Genomic DNA, 17,415 nt, shown 5'->3' with positions numbered 1-17,415 from the left:
TAAAATGGCACATCTTACTATTTCATGAAACTATTGTTAGACTACACAGCACCTCATTTACTCCCCAAAAATGTCAAAGAAACTTAATTAGCCCCAGGTTGAAAACCCCTGAGCTATCAGTGTCACGTCTCACAAATAAAATCTGATGTTGTGTTAATTCCCATCATGCACAAACATTCTCACTGTTAAAGGGACAGGTTTGTTATCCGTTTTCTTTTCCATGTCAGAAACAGAAATTTTATAGCAAAGATTAACAAAAATAGTGTACCCAGCTCACCATCGAAATTTGAGCCTACAAATCCATATGTATTCAAAATTATCCGCATTAAAGCATGAAAGTTAACAAAACTCATATTTTCATAAAACTAGAAAAGACATCTATAGAAATAGTGAGTGAAATTGCTAGTTTGAGGTATTTTTGAAGGAATTATGTGATTTTCATAGTTTTCTAGACTAACAACCCAAATACCCCCCCCCCCTCTCTCCTAAATGGTGAATCTTTCCATTTAAAAGTATTATAATGCTTTACTTGGCTTTGAGTTCTCAGTAGATTGAAATAATATATATGTTTTTACACAAACTCTTCCTCTTTCCATTTTCTTCTTCAGTAGAAGATTGTACATTTTGTCCACATATTTCAAATTATTTCCCTTGAAAGAGCAAAGCGAGGGCCTCGGCCTTGAGATGAGATTTTAGATACCCCATGGGTGCAACAAACTTAGCATGAAGCATCTAAAAGAACTCAACAAGAATCTTTTGAAAAATAAAATTGATCTGATGCATTCTGACACATATTTTGTGTCAAAAACGTATAAAAATCATATTTATAAATTAATTTGTTAGAAAAAGGTGTGAGGGTACAAACCCTTTTTTGAGGGGATCAAAAGTCCCAAGGTTCCATGCAGAACGGGTGAACATTATACATAGTATATCATAAAGGAAGGTGATGGTCGAATTTGAGAACTTTTCAATGATTACAAATAGAGTTATCACCCTTATTAAAGACTCTTAGTTTATTTTCAACTAAAATGAATGAAATTACTTTGTTTCTTGCAGGTACTTGAATTTATTGAAGCTGGTCACAGATTGCCCAAACCAGAACATTGTACCGATTCTATATACGAGCAAATGAAAAAATGTTGGGAAAAAGTTCCTGAGGAACGACCAAAATTTCACGACATTGTCACTCATTTTATATATGATCCAGAATACGCCTCTATTCATGAATTAAACCAAAACCAATCCACTGCTTAAGGCCACCATTTTTGTTTGTTTGTTATAAGAGACCCAGTTATGAGAGGTCTAGGATCAATAAATAAACCAAGTACTAACTATCCGAACTGCAAAACGAAACCGGAAATCCAAAACAACATTTTGGCTAAACATTGGAAGCAGCTAATGAACTTTGTACATGAAGAAGTATATCAATCTTAAGTGAGTAAGTATTTTCTAATGAAAAGTAGTATCAGGTGTCCAGAAGAGTAAGCATACCCTGCCTGGCCTGTCATAGCTGCTCAACAAGGGATTTGTTTTAAAGTGAAAAATCATTTAACAAAATTATTTATTTTTAAGTTATTGTCAAAAATCTCTAGGAAAATTAGAAATTTTTAGTCTAAAACAGAAGATGTTGAGGATTAACATCATTAATGAAATGAGTACAGTACTAATATATGTCAAGCCTTTTTCTTGAAGTTACCTAGTAACCCTTTTGTTTAATGTAATATTATATTATAATGACATATTACATTACATATTATTTAGTATTATTAATTAGCTTAAAGGGACAGGTTCTACATTTTGAAGATTGATTTGGATCTTGAATATATGTACATAGTCTTCAGAAGTACTAGAAATGTGCAAAAAATCGCATAATTCCTTCAAAAAATACCTCAACCTAGGAATTTCTCTTTCTAATTCTGTATGTGTCTTTTCTATATTGGGCAATGTCTCAAGAAAAGATGAGTCATCAACTTTCTAATTTTGGACATGCATGGATTTGAAGGGTGAAATGTGAGCACTATCACTGATTGACTTAGCTAGAAATATTCCTTGTTTGGAACTAGGGTAGGATTGGTCAAATAGATGGTGCATCTGTCCCTTTAAACACATATAGTATTCTAAATATACTACTCACATAAAGCTTTGCACCACTTTTAAGTTTCATCGATAGTTTACAAAAATGACATAAAGGGATTGTAAGGTGGTTTTGTGTGTAATTTAGAAACTTTAGAAAACCTCTTTACAATCCCTGTAATTCAAGGACAAACTAGCTTGCTTTTCATCTTGCACCATTAGACAAATGTATATTATTTATTGTTTTCTTTCCGACTGTAATTTCTGTCAGAAATTCATAAGATTGTCCTGTTTTTGAATATGAAATATTGGACTGTTACAAATGTATATGTTGAGTTCTTTCGGTGTGGGCACAAGAATGATCTTGGTTGGCGATTTTTGTCTCCAATAAGAGTCTTGTCAAGAGTTTCACCGACTGGCTGTGGAAACATGAGGAGACAAAAAATCTCCAGTCGGTTGTTTTCCACTATGTCGTTAATCACATGTGGATCAAGATTTGAGTCAGCGACAAAAATCAGCAAGCAAGACTGTTTGTGTACCCACACCATAAGAAAACTAAACAATTTCAGCATCCAACTAAATGTAAAATATTTTCATATCTGTAGCAATTTCATTACTAACTAATTATGAAGCTTACAATATTCATATTATTTAAAACTTATTCAAGTATGAATTAATTTCAGTTTTTAGTTACCTTAAGTTAGGTTATTATTTTAAGGACACAATTGAGGCACACAGCCACTTTAAGGGTTTACAAGCAGAATAAGCTAAATATTGTACATCATAAGACCTTCTTGCAGGTTCAAGAAATTTTCATTAAAAATTGAAAAATTAGTTTGGAAAACTTTTTTAATAAATATGTCTGCCAAATGTTCCATGCCATTATGTTACAGGGGGTTTCAGATCTGCATCACATCAGTGCTGTTGATTTTTTTAATTTGCCAGCCCTGTCTGATTGGAGCTCCAAAATGGCTGACCCAATTTGAAATTTTTTATGCAAAAGTGATTTTTTGCATTTATCATGTATTCTCGACTAAAATTATCATATAATATACAGAAAAAAATATTGGTTTCTTTACCCAGGAAGTTTTGAGTATATTTGCTAAATTGTCTATGCAACTGGTTTGTCAATGTGGCACCTCATTCAGATAGTTCACTTAAATATTGTTTGGTATTTGACAAATAGGTAAAGCAGTTGAATGCTTTTGTTATCTCTATTTTATCATAGTTATTGACAGAAAATATTATTTAACTACTATAAGGCCTATGTTATTATATCTCTTAGAATTCAGAGAACTGTTTCTAGAAATATCATAACTTTACTATTATCTGAGCAAAGTCAAAAGTTTTTTTTTAACTTTTTCCATTATTCTTAGAATATTTGGAATATAAGCCTCAAAATACTAGTTAAAATAATTTTTTTGTACACTTACATTGAAAAGAAACACACTTTTCTCCTAGAAACTGTGAAAAGAAACACACTTCATACTCCAAAAAGTCACAAATTTTGACTGAAAATTCTCCTCTGTAAAAACAAATTTTGAAACATTATGTGTGATTATTTTTATATTTTTATCAATGCTGAGACATTCTAAGATTAACAGTACTATTTTAAGGCTGCCTTTCTTCTCATAAAAATAATAGAAAAATTAAAAAAACTTTTTTCTTTGCTTATTTTCCATATTATTTTAAAACCTTGAATAATTCTAATGCAGGTTGGAGGAAAAGTGTGCAGAGATTTATGACAATTTCAATAGCTTCCTTGAGTGGCATTTAGTAATTGATGATATTAACACGAACACAATTATATGGATAACAATTACTTTAATAAATAACTTGCTTGATAAAGAGGAAAGAATCATCGTTGAAACGTCGCAAGTTATTTATTAAAGTAAATGTTATCCATATAATTGTGTTCCTGTTGACAATTTCAATAAAGTGAAATTTGAAAATTTTTCCTCATTACACACTGCATGGTGATACTGAAAAGTAGGATGTAAAACTCCTATTCATATCTGATAGGTATTTAGTACATCCAACTTTACAGACCAATTCTTCAAAATTCTTGAGTTGAAGGGACAGGTGCGCCATTTTGATAGTTGATTTAAGTCTTGAATATATGTAGATAGTCTTCAGAATACTAGAAATGTACGAAAATCACATAATCCCTTTAAAATAACTAGAAATTTCATTATCTATTTCTATATATGACTTTTCTATATATGGCAGTGTCTCAAGAAAAGACGAGACGCCTTTTTAAATTTCAAAGGTTGATTATCCTGGACACACATTGATTTAAAGGCTCAAATTTCAATGGTGAACCATTAACACTATTAGTGAATAGCTTAGCTAAAAAATTTCCATTTCTGAGACTAAGGTATGATTGGTCAAAACGAATGACAAACCTGTCTCTAAGATATTTCTGGTTTAAGTTCTCTGATGATTATAATCGTTAGTGCTTATAAAGCCAATTGTTCATGTAATCTATATTTTTATACCTTCTTGTTTTAAAGAAATAAATATATATTTTTTATGATTACGTCTTTTTTCAGTGATTACTACTATCTCATTCTCCCCAGTCTTCCAAAATGTACAATTGTACAGTCTATATTCAAAGTTAAGGTTGAAGTCTCCCAAAATGTACAGTCCACGTTACAAATATTGTAAATGCCAAAAATGAAAAAGTTGGTTCTGTGGGGCCCCCCCCCTCCCCTCCCCCCACATCCGTTCATCTCCCCCTTCCAGACTATTACCCTTAGCAACTTTACCCCTAAAGACAATATGTGTACAATACACATGTTGTTTGTCTTGAACGCAAGGAAACAGTACACTATTATGCCCCTGAGGGCATATGTTTAACATGGCTATACTGAGGTCAGATCGTTACCGGTAAAGTCTCATTGTCTGGAAACATATATTGTATAAAACATCAACTTACTAAATTTCAAATTAAAAACATGCAATAGTAATCAATCTCTTTTTCAATTGTACACACACTTGTCGTCGGATTTTCATTTTCAAAAGATGTTAGTGATATTAAGGATGAACCAGTAAGCAAAACAAATTGATCTCCGTAAGACTAAAAATATTCCAAATTTGTAACCTTACGATTTGACCTAAAGGCGAAAGGTCTTCTCTGGCATATTAACAAAAGATTCGGCCAAATCCACTTAAACCGAGAACAACTGATATGAAAAATGGTCTAGTTTTGTTTTAGGCTATTTGCGCACACATATTTAAATAGAACGCAATACGTCATGAAGGTTTTGACATGACAGTCGTGTCTTTTGCTTCATCTTTTATACACGTTGACATATTACTGACAGACCATCAACCTGAATACATCCTCTCCAACTCGCCTCTTGGATTATCACTATACAATAGCTACTGTTGAAACGGAGTATTTTCGAAACGTTTTGGGCAGTGTTAATCTCTGCCGACGTTAATTTTGGTAATTTTCTGCCAACATTAATGCTGGTTAACAGGTAAGACATGTTTCAATATATTTATTCTATGTGGAAGAGCCTCTTGACTTTCTGCTAATTTCTGCTACTATGTTTATATTCCAGAAATAGTAGGCATGATCACGATGTTCAGATTATAATAAAAGATCATGGTCTAGTTGTTCAGATTATAATATAAGATCATGGTCTAGTTGTTCAGATTATAATATAAGATCATGATTTAGTTGTTCAGATTATAATATAAGATCATGATTTAGTTGTTCAGATTATAATATAGGATCATGGTCTAGTTGTTCAGATTATAATCTAAGATCATGATTTAGTTGTTCAGATTATAATATAAGATCATGGTCTAGTTGTTCAGATTATAATATAAGATCATGGTCTAGTTGTTCAGATTATAATATAAGATCATGATTTGGTTGTTCAGATTATAATATAAGATCATGGTCTAGTTGTTCAGATTATAATATAAGATCATGGTCTAGTTGTTCAGATTATAATATAGGATCATGGTCTAGTTGTTCAGATTATAATCTAAGATCATGGTCTAGTTGTTCAGATTATAATATAGGATCATGGTCTAGTTGTTCAGATTATAATATAAGATCATGATTTAGTTGTTCAGATTATAATATAAGATCATGGTCTAGTTGTTCAGATTATAATATAAGATCATGATTTAGTTGTTCAGATTATAATATAAGATCATGATTTAGTTGTTCAGATTATAATATAAGATCATGGTCTAGTTGTTCAGATTATAATATAAGATCATGGTCTAGTTGTTCGGATTATAATATAAGATCATGGTCTAGTTGTTCGGATTATAATATAAGATCATGGTCTAGTTGTTCAGATTATAGTATAAGATTATGGTCTAGTTGTTCAGATTATAATATAAGATCATGATCTAGGTTTTCAATTTTAAATCATGGTCTAGGTTTTAATCTTGTATCATGATCTTAAAGACCATGATCTAAGCCTTCAGATTATATATTCTAAGATCATATTCAGGTTTTTAACCTTACATTTTGACCTAGATCCTCAGATTATAATTTTTGACGATGATCTATATTCTAGATATTCAAATCATTATGTTAGATCATGAACTAGATATTCAGATCATTATCTCACATGATGATCTAGATATTCAGATTATAATCATAGATCATGATCTAGATATTCAGATCATTATTTTACGTGATGATCTAGATATTCAGATTATAATGGTTTATACCAATCGTAGGTGTTCCAGATCTGGGTGCACAACCGAGTGTCCAAAGCTAATTGAATATCAAGCAAAAAGATTGCAAGATTGTTGTTTTACAATGATGTATTAGGTGTTACAATAATGTATTAGGTGGATATGCATTATGTATCATATATTTTTAATCCGACATCGATGCATAATCAAAGCTAAAACACTTACGTCAGGCAATGAATGAAGAAAAAAGAAATCAAGACAAGCAAATCAGTGTTGATTGATTTACGGTCAGACAATACAAAGGCTTTAGTGTTTTGTATATTGATTTATTGTATTTGATTTGATGTATATAAATCAGTCTATTATTGCTTTAACCGCGGAGGAGACAGTGTCACTAGTGTACCCCTTCCGGCTATTCTTGTTAGTTTGAGTTGACCCCTAAATGTCTAGACGGCGTAATGGCCGTTATTCACGTAACGCAACGTCGACATAATACTTTAATGACAGAATCACAAATTCTGAGCTTATGTATTACTGTTGAAAATATCATAACATGATCACATTGGTAACATTAAAGGGGCAGATGCCACATGTTTTTGTTCAATCATACCTCATGTCTCAAAAACACGATTTTTTTTAGCTAAGCTAATCAGTAATAGTGTTCATAGCTCACTGACGAAATTTGAGCTTTCAAAACCACGTGTATCCAGTATCCACGTTTGAAAGTTAAATAGACGAGTCATCTTTTTTTTTGAAACACTGCAATATATATAAATAAGACATCTTTAGAAATAGGAAGTGAAATTTCTAGCTTGAGATATTTTTAAAGGAATTGTGTGATTTTTATACATTTCTAGTACTTCTGAAGACTATTTATATATTACAATTAAACTTCAGCTCTTCAGCATGAGAATCTTTGACGGGCCACATGGCAGTGGTGTTTCTACCCCCATCCCCACTCTCCCCCACCCCCAGAAAAGAGACTGTCCCGGGTTTGGCCTCTTACCCCTTCTACAATTTTTTTTTATCATCTTACATAGTGAAACAATGACCTGTGCCCCCCTAGAAAATTTTGTGGCCCCTGCACGGCCCCCTCACCTGATATTTTCTAGAAACGCCACTTCCACATAGCCGAGGATTAAGTCCGTACCAGCAAAACAATTCTAGTAACCAAAGTAAATATCTTATCCAAAGCATGGCTAAAACGGTAGCAATAATTTAGTACAGTAATGGATTTCTCAAACGATGAGGAAGTTGCTTTAGATTTTAAAAATATTTCAAGGGCGATGCTTCGTTTTTCAATTGTGCTTAATGCATTCATTACAGAGCGCTGTAAATATTTGTATGATGTATATATAGCAGAATTACATCAAGAAAACCGAAAACCTTTTTTTAACCTGCCATAAGTGACATTTATCACTTCAGCCCGTGACGGCTAATAGACAAATTGTACAAAGGTGACAAGAAAAATGATAAATGGGCTCGAGGTTTAAATAGAAGCAATAAACACACAGAAAGTTGAACACGATTTTCTCAATTTTAAAGGAAAATAATCTAGAAATTTCAATAAAATTAAAAAAATGTAAAAAACATTATCAATGAACAAAAAAAGTTTGGAAATTCTAAGGGAGAAAAATATGTGATTAAATTGGTATATTTCAACAAAAGGAACCACATTACTTTTTCTAGCCCAGGAAATTGTAAAACCAACATGTCTTCGTGATGCATATTATGACTAAATTTGTAAACCCTGTCGATTTACTTTTCAATTACGATGAAAATAAAGCCAAACTAGTTCAAACTAGGGAGCTTCTTAATATTCCAGATCAACAGAAAAAGTTTGATTGACTAGCTGTACTAACTTTGGCGACATGGTTGAAGACAGTCCTTCTTTAATTCTATAAATAAACTCATTTAAATATCACATGACGTCAAAATGTCAATATGTCGAATAATGATGAATAAAAATGGCCATCGATAAAAAATAGCCCAGAAAGCTCCAACCACTTAGATCTAAGTAGACTAAGCTGGTCCAAGGTTCAAACCTCCTAGCCATTTTTTTTCCTAGTCTGAGATATATTTGAAGGATTTGTGCAATGTTTATACATTTCAAGTAATTCTGAAGACTATTTACATATATTCAAGACAGACACCTCCTCCCCTTCCCAAATGGCGCAACAATCCCTTTAAATCGAGTCAAAAATATATTAAGACAATGTAAATCTGACCTAGTTAATTTGTTTTTAATGCAGAAGACATCTCAATCAAACTAATGTCGTTAACTGCTGTTTATATTTGAGGCTCACAAAATTAGTAATAAATTTCAAATCAAATTTATGAAAATGCATATTTTTTTTATACTGTAATATTTTTCTGATGCTGTTATAGCGGATATAGTTCGCATATCGACAGGCATCATTTTATATTTAATTCATTTGATTCTCAAATCATCATAAAAAATGTCATGCATTTTGCTTTTATATTTAACATATTTTTTTTAAATTCAATTCAGAATTCATTTTTTTCGCCAAAAAATTGAATCGTTTTATATTTCATGAAAAACTGACGTGCATCATATAAATTGATCGAGTAGAAATATGACATGCAGCATTTCAAATGTGGGAATTAACTGATGATTTTTTTTTATTATATTTCAGAATGATAGAATGGACAGTATGTGTACTGTTATTCATATACCTTTCAATACCACAAACTGTAACTCTACCTAACGGTCGTGTACCGGCTTATGATCCACTCTGTAATATTGGATTTGCACCAGAAAGATTTATGCCTGTGTTCTGGGATTGTTCTGGATTTATTAACTGTGATCCAACACCACTAGGGAGATATGAAGCTATCTGGGAGAATTGTCCACCTCAGTTGGTATTCAGTTCCCGAGGTAGAAACTGTGTAACGTCTTCCTATTGTCCAGATGGCAAAGGTGAGATAATTTGACAACTTACTTACAAATGATATTGAGTAAAACGCACTACTTGCAATGGAATTAGACAAACACGACTTGTCAAACTTTACCACTTGTTAACTTTCATGAATTGTTAACTAATGCCAGTTGTTAAATACAAATTGTAAATGTTACCAATTGTTAATCTTGTCTTTAATTTTTCAGCGGCGTCAGTATCGTTCTGTCAGAGTGGAAGTACACCAAACCTTGCCTTTAAACATCCCGACAGCTGTGCCATGTATTATCAATGTAACACCACTAAACCCAATTCTAATCTACGTGTATATGAAAACGAGTGTGATCTAGGAATGTTGTTTGATGAAAAAGATGGGAAATGTATAGATAAACGTTTAGTAGATTGTGGTGATCGACCTCTACCTCAAGGAACATGTAAGTCATTTAAATCAATTTTTCATTGAGATATTTCTAGGAAAGAAACAGAAACAACAAACTCTTGGTATTGATCTTTTCCCGGATTATCCGTACCCATTTTCGATACAGGTCACCAAGTTTCACACGCCGATGAAGATTAAAACCCACGATCACCATTTTAACAAAAGTAAATGATTTTGCCAGGCCCATCTACCGTTGTTGAAATTGCAACTGGCGTGTGATCCTACGGATAAACACTAAACCGGAAGTGACGACATAATTTTGTATATCTGAACTTACGACACATAAGCATTGTAGGCCTGAGCGAACTGACTGAATCCGAGATGTTGCATATCTTGATATGAAGAAAACTATGCTATGTTTCTAATTTTGGGCGTAATCAGTTTTCACCTAGGTTTTAACTGTGTAATGAATGCCGAAAACAGACCATCACATAAATCATGTGGTTTAGTCAACACAACACATAATAATATTCATAATAATTTTTCATTTTAATTATCAATTCATTATTTTATAACAATAATAATGAATATATCATTTTTAGGTATTTTCACAAATGACGTGCTTGAACGTATATAACACATTTAATATGTTGCATTTTTTGCGATATATTCTAAAGAAAAAGGAAACAATTTGAATTGAAATGAAACAATTATATTGAACAAAACGTTCGTCAATATTTACCTTATAAACGATGAAATTGCAACGGAGCAGTTCGAATTTCTACAATTCGTTGCTTAAAATTCAGATTTTGAAGACATATAGTTGACTGAAATATTGAGAAAATTTCGAATTCCAAGGACATTAACTTGCAACAAAATACATCAAAAATATATTGCAGACTGGCTTTAATTAAATTGATCACGACCTAATGTAGTTTTTCACAAAATGTTATAGAAGTGTTCTGTTACGATTTATCTACCTTGCATTATTGCCGCTTTTTAAACTTTTTTCTTAATGTTTACTGCGACCAAAAATTTACAATAATTGTCTTGTCTTTTGATGGGCATTATGAAATCAACCAAGTCTTCTGTCATTGCAGTGACTGTTGTTATTGTCATCTGTTATTGCAGTGACTGTTGTTATTGCCATCTGTTATTGCAGTGACTGTTGTTATTGTCATCTGTTATTGCAGTGACTGTTGTTATTGTCATCTGTTATTGCAGTGAATGTTGTTATTGTCATCTTCTGTTATTGCAGTGACTGTTGTTATTGCCATCTGTTATTGCAGTGACTGTTGTTATTGTCATCTTCTGTTATTGCAGTGAAATTTGTTATTGTTACCTTCCTTCAATGCAGTAATAATTATCATCTTCTGTTATTGCAGTGAAATTTGTTATTGTTATCTTCTTTCAATGCAGTAAATATTATCATGATCTTCTGTTATTGCAGTGAAATTTGTTCTTGTTATCTTCTTTCAATGCAGTGAATATCATCATGATCTTCTGTTATTGCAGTGAAATTTGTTATTGTTATCTTCTTTCAATGCAGTAAATATTATCATTATCTTCAATCTGTTGTTGCAGTAAATGTTGTTATTGTTATGTATTTGTTATAATGCTGGTGTTGTTTTTTTATCAGGTGGTTATAGGAAGCTATGTAAACTACCTAGCTGTCGTGGACTACCGAACGGTTATTATCCCTTGGAAGAAGCTCCATTTACTGCTGAATATTTTGAGTGTATCAGCGAGGAATTCATAGCTGTCAGAAGATGTACAGAAGCGTCAGAAATTTTCGATCCATCATTACGAAGATGTACAAGAGGTGTTCTTCCAGGTAAGGATTTTACGACATAAATGACCTAAACTTTGTACGTATGCATCATTCAAATTTTCAGTCAGACGTTTGTGGGTCTAACAATTCCACTAAAACTAAGCGTTTTATCACTATCTCAAAAGCTGCCAATCATATCTAAAGGCCTTTACGAAAGTGACATCATAAAACGCTTAGTGATATTGGAATTGCAAGAAAACAACAATATCGGACCTCAAATAAGTGAAAATAGTCCAGTCATATTTTTACGACATTCTGACCTCGTTCCTCATTGGCGGTCATAATAATAATATAAAAAACCAAGCTACAAAAATCCAATTTTATTATCTCTTAATGCTTCTTTTTAAATTTTTCCAAATACTTTTAACTTCATCGCGAAATTTCCTATTATAACATCCATACAGAATAGGATTACAAACACTGCCCAGAAAATAAGAGCGAATTAAGATACCAATGATACTCTCTGAAACAGGCGCTAACTTGATCGGATAGCCTACTTCAATATAAATCATCAACGTTAAGTGAGGCACATAACTCAGAAAAAATATCAAAGCCATAATAACTAACATTTTAACCGGGTCAAGTTTATTAGATCCCGTTATTATGCTGTTCCTTTTTTTCGCCTTTTTCTGTCGGTGGTCTATGGTGGTTGATTCCTTCAAAGTTTTTTCACTGTCATAAAAGGTAATACTTGAATCAGGCGGTCGATCGAAGTTTTGATCTTGATTGAATTCTTCCAAACTTGATTGATTTAGATTTTCAGAGCTCTGCACTCCGACACTGATAGGCGACGAACTTTTGACTTGGTCATCTGCATTGGTAAATGAACGTTCATGATCAATATGATCTTCGCTTTCGATTTTGGTTTGTTGGTTGTGTCCCCACTCAATCACGGAATTTGATTGATTAAGGTTTTCAGAGTCCTGCACTTCGACATTGGAAGGCGATTCTATTTCGTTTTGGTCTTCTACATTCGTAACCAAACGTTCATGATAAATAGGATTTTCGAATTTTCGAGTTTGTTCGTTGTGAATCACATCATTTGATTGATTTAGGAAATTTGATGACGTATTTCGAAATGATGCATACCTCTTTTTTGAAAACGAATCCGATATTATGCTTCTTGATTGATGAGATGGAAGAGAATTTGATCTGAGCAATCTTGATTGAATTTTAGACATCGTAATTGATTCTTTAGTGCTTGATTGATTAGCTGGAATCGTTTTTGATTCTATGTCGCAAGATTTATTCGTTGGAATCGCATTTGACTCGTCATAGCTTGATTGATTAGTTTGAATCGTATTTGATTCGTCATGGCTTGATTGATCAGTTTGAATCGTATTTGATTCGTCATAGGTTGATTGATTAGTTGGAATCGTATTTGATTCGTCATGTCTTGATTGATTAGTTTGAATCGTATTTGATTCGTCATAGGTTGATTGATTAGTTGGAATCGTAGTTGATTCGTCATGGCTTGATTGATTAGTTTGAATCGTATTTGATTCGTCATCTCTTGATTGATGAGTTGGAATCGCATTTGATGTTTGAATCGTATTCGATTCAATACTGCTTGATAGATACGTAACTGTACTAGATCTGAGGAATTTTGATTGCTCGAGAACATTACATGCACTAAGCTGATTTAGATCATACAAATTCTGCGACTCAGTATTCAATTTGACCTGGGTCAAATTTTGATTGATGACATTTGATTGAATTTCATTCGATTTGAGTGTTCTATCCAGAGATTTCGTCTCATCTTGACAGATGCTGAATACGGTATCGTTTGATATACATCCCACCAAATTGGATTGCTCAAAATACTTTTCACTGCTAGTAGAGCTGGTGAGTTCCCTTGAAGATGAACGACATGATATTCCATATTTCTTTCGTTTCCACAGTCGCGAGCCAGTTATACAATATAGTACAGAGATGGACAAGAACGTACCAATGAAGAGTAGGAATTGAAACAAACTATATAAAAAAGGATAGACAGTATGCTCGTATTCCGGACTACTGGCACAATTGGTCACATAAAAATCATCACCAAGACTTTTGTGGACGTTGGTAATAATAACAGGCGATGGCCACGACACCGCACATGCTATCAAAAAGAACATTACAGTCAAACAACGAGCCGTTTTGTTACTAATGGTTTGTTTTAAGGGTCTGCAGACTGCATTGAATCTGAGAGCTGCTATTGCGACTAAACATTGTCCTGTTGATACTGCAGTCACTGTTGCCACTGTAACCACAAACTTACAACCACCAAACTCTATATGATGAGACATATTGGCGATCTCTAGTGGCAGGTTCAGGGCACAGAGCATGAAATCCATTATTGCTAAGAATATGATGAAAATATTGAACGCTGACGCTTTGAATCTATAAGCATAGATATAGAGAACCAGGGAGTTTCCAATCAAACCAATAGTCAAGATGATTCCAATATAGCACACTGCAGCGATGTTGACGAATCTTTCTCCCTCACCTGTAGTGTCGTTCAAAGAGTCATTCATTCTTGTTGAGTACTTTGCATCTTAATTGTCAAATTCAGAACTGAATTTCAGGAAAAAAATGAATGGAGTTTTACGTCCTACTTTTCTGCACCATGTGGGTTAATGAAGACGGCCTGAATTTCAGGAACTGGTGATTCAAATCAACATCAGTTGACAGTTGGTACCATTTGTTTGGCAATTTGATCTTGGTCCCGCATCAGTTGTCAAGTTCACTTTGGGTATAGTTCTTCTGAAGACGGTGATGGCCGATGTGGTTCACTAAGGTTCATTCTTAACAGCTCGGTGTCTGGTTGGTTGATAGATGGTAAGTTAAACGTTTGCTTCCAGCAGAAGCTGATATCGCTGTCACAGACTAGGCAGTCGTAATAGTTGGTAGTTGGACCAGGATCAATTGGATGATTTGACAGTTGAAAATATAATGAGTGTTATCTTGGATTGACAACAGATACCATGTATGACGACTTTGTGTACCTCGCTATCCACTATCCTGAAATGATAAACAAAACCCACTTAATACAAAATCACTGCCGAAAAACTCGACCTATGCAGCCTTCAATTTTTGGTAAATCAATAACACATTCCTGAGTTGATAGGTCAAGATTAAAACACCTGGTGGAGTATTCCATATCGAAGTTCATACCGGACTTTACTGGTATACCCAACACTGCTTGGAATCTTTGATAAACGTTTTGTTATTTGCTTTAAGCCAGTGATTTTCAAACTCAGAGTACTTACCTCAATAAGGTAATTTTGAAATTTTTGGGGTGTAATGAGACACTTTCTAGTCTAGCATAAAAGTTTTGGACAATTATGATTTAAGTCGTTCTATTCTGTCAGTCTTTATTCTCCGACATAAAAAGATTGCAGGGAAAACCTAAGTAAAAATCAAGAAATTCTAAGGATTATAGGTGGAAGGGTCGAAGGTAATAGGTAATCAAAAGAAAAAACTTGGCATTGGTGTCTAAGTTCGAACAGCTTTAAATTAATTAACTTTTGTCCCATCGACAAGGTACTTTTTTTTCAGCCCTTCTCCCTCAACTTGCATCGCCGTCAAAAGTAACAGGTTGATTACCTGAAGGATTATCACTTCTTTGAACACCTAATATCAGTACAAGACTACGTTTGTCAACTCGATATGCCAGGTTATTTCATATATCATTATTTATTATAATATGTTTCTTCTACAACTTTGAGTTACGAGCGTATCTCTTTATCAAATTTGTCCATTTGTGTTATTAATTTGTTTTTATACGGGTACGTAACAATTCTTCTTGTTGATGTCATAGATTATTCCGTCAAAAATCCTACGAAGTTTTGTTTTATATAATAGGGGATACTACCACTTAGAATGGACACAAAATTTAAAGTCTCAAACTTGGTCAACAAGTGTATATATTCATTAGTTAAACTTACCAGGTGTCATGACTAAAGAATAGAATCTCTATATAAGACGATATATCCATAAAACTAAATAATTATTGAAACACGCTTCTAAGCAAGTTTCAAAATTACTTAGTCTAATGGATTATTACTTAGTTTTATAGATATATTGTCGTATAAATTTGACACTAGGTAAGTTCACTGATGAGCAATTATGGCCAAGTTTGAAATTTAAAAGAAGGGGAGGTGGGGGTGTAGGATTAGATATGTTGTATAGTCAAAGTAAATCAACCTGGAGTACCTTTAATAAAAAAGTTTATAACCAGTTCAAATCAACAATACCAATGTCTAAGTTAATATTTATTTTAGTGTTAAATTGTAATTACATGTTATGTAGACTAAGTTCACCCATTGTATCTTTTCACTAAGCTTTGATTCCTATAATATTGGGCTTTTCGTACCCTTTTATTCCTAGAATTCCAATTTTCAATCATACGTGCGTGGTTCCTGTAATTCCACTTAAACAAAGGGTGACGTAACTAATCGAAAAATATGCTTTATCTCATATGCTTCGCGATAAGTGACGTAGTGGAATTGCAGCAGGAACCATGGACGTCAGGTGCAAATTTTTATAAAAACCTCTTTATAATCTCTATGGGCTGTTTTTTTTATATAATATTTGCATTGTACCAGACAGGGATTTTGTTAGCTATAGATACCAATGAAGATTCGGAACATCCCTTTTCTGTGTCCTTTTGAAATCGAAATCCATGTATACATAAACTCATGTTCAATAAACCAGTATTATCACCGAAAACAATGCGAATTATTTTGATTTTCTTCATTTTACTTACAATTTTACATGAAGAAGCTCAGACGATATCCTTAAATCTGTTCTTATAACTCGTGAATCCCTAATACAATAACAAAGAATTTTCAAGCCACTGCATTTTGACAAAAGGCAATATTAATTTATACATAATAAGTATTTTGCAATTCTAAAAGGCGTTGGCGAAATTTGGGTATTCGGGTGTATTATATGTCCGGGCCTTTTTCTTATAAGCTATAACAAAAATTGCTCACAAAGTTAAATAAAATCCCCTATTAAATTTTATACTGTAGATTACGTAAATGCACCATAAACCTTTATAATATGTAATTCTATACACTCACGATTTCGTTCTCCATTATGGGCCTTTTATGCAATTTTAAAGGGATTGAAATGGTGTATTTAGCCTTTTGCCGTTCCACCTGAGACATATTATATTTTCTACTTGCACCATTCATATTTCTTGTTCTACGTCTGTGATCCAGTAGAATTCACTTCCAGTAATTATTAGATTAGATTTGTTAAAATTGATTAGATTACGTCACTAGCTCTGAAACCATTTGCCTCCATTACTATTTGCGATAATGACGTCATTATCTCACCAATTTTAAAAATAATTACTGAAACCATAGATATGCTGTCGGGTAAAATTAAGCTATAAATCATCGCGATGGCGATAAAAATCCTTGTTAAATCTCTTTAAACACTGCACAGGACCCCAAAATGAAAATTCTTCCGTATCTGACGTGACGTCACCTATTCATTAACAACATTTATTCAAGATGATCATTGTAGCGGAAAGAACACGTCATTTG

General features: G+C 33.0%; 2 protein-coding genes across 2 annotated transcripts; one reads left to right on the top strand and one right to left on the bottom strand.

Moving 5' to 3' along the window:
* Positions 1-4,933: 4,933 nt before the first annotated feature.
* Positions 4,934-11,895, top strand: LOTGIDRAFT_160173 (hypothetical protein; the record flags this gene model as incomplete). The annotated part of the gene is made up of 4 exons (XM_009055051.1): positions 4,934-4,962; positions 9,402-9,685; positions 9,872-10,096; positions 11,681-11,895. 4 exons carry the CDS (start codon positions 4,934-4,936, stop codon positions 11,893-11,895), a joined length of 753 nt encoding a protein of 250 aa, XP_009053299.1.
* Positions 11,896-12,195: 300 nt separating this feature from the next.
* On the bottom strand, positions 12,196-14,163 carry LOTGIDRAFT_160172 (hypothetical protein; the record flags this gene model as incomplete). The annotated part of the gene is made up of 1 exon (XM_009055050.1): positions 12,196-14,163. One exon carries the CDS (start codon positions 14,161-14,163, stop codon positions 12,196-12,198), a length of 1,968 nt encoding a protein of 655 aa, XP_009053298.1.
* Positions 14,164-17,415: the final 3,252 nt, after the last annotated feature.

This window comes from Lottia gigantea (genome assembly GCF_000327385.1).
Source record: "Lottia gigantea unplaced genomic scaffold LOTGIsca_23, whole genome shotgun sequence".
In the NCBI taxonomy this organism is placed as follows: Eukaryota; Metazoa; Mollusca; class Gastropoda; family Lottiidae; genus Lottia; species Lottia gigantea.
The sequence above is the reverse complement of the archived record's forward strand: the minus strand, read 5'-3'. Positions and strand labels throughout refer to the sequence as shown.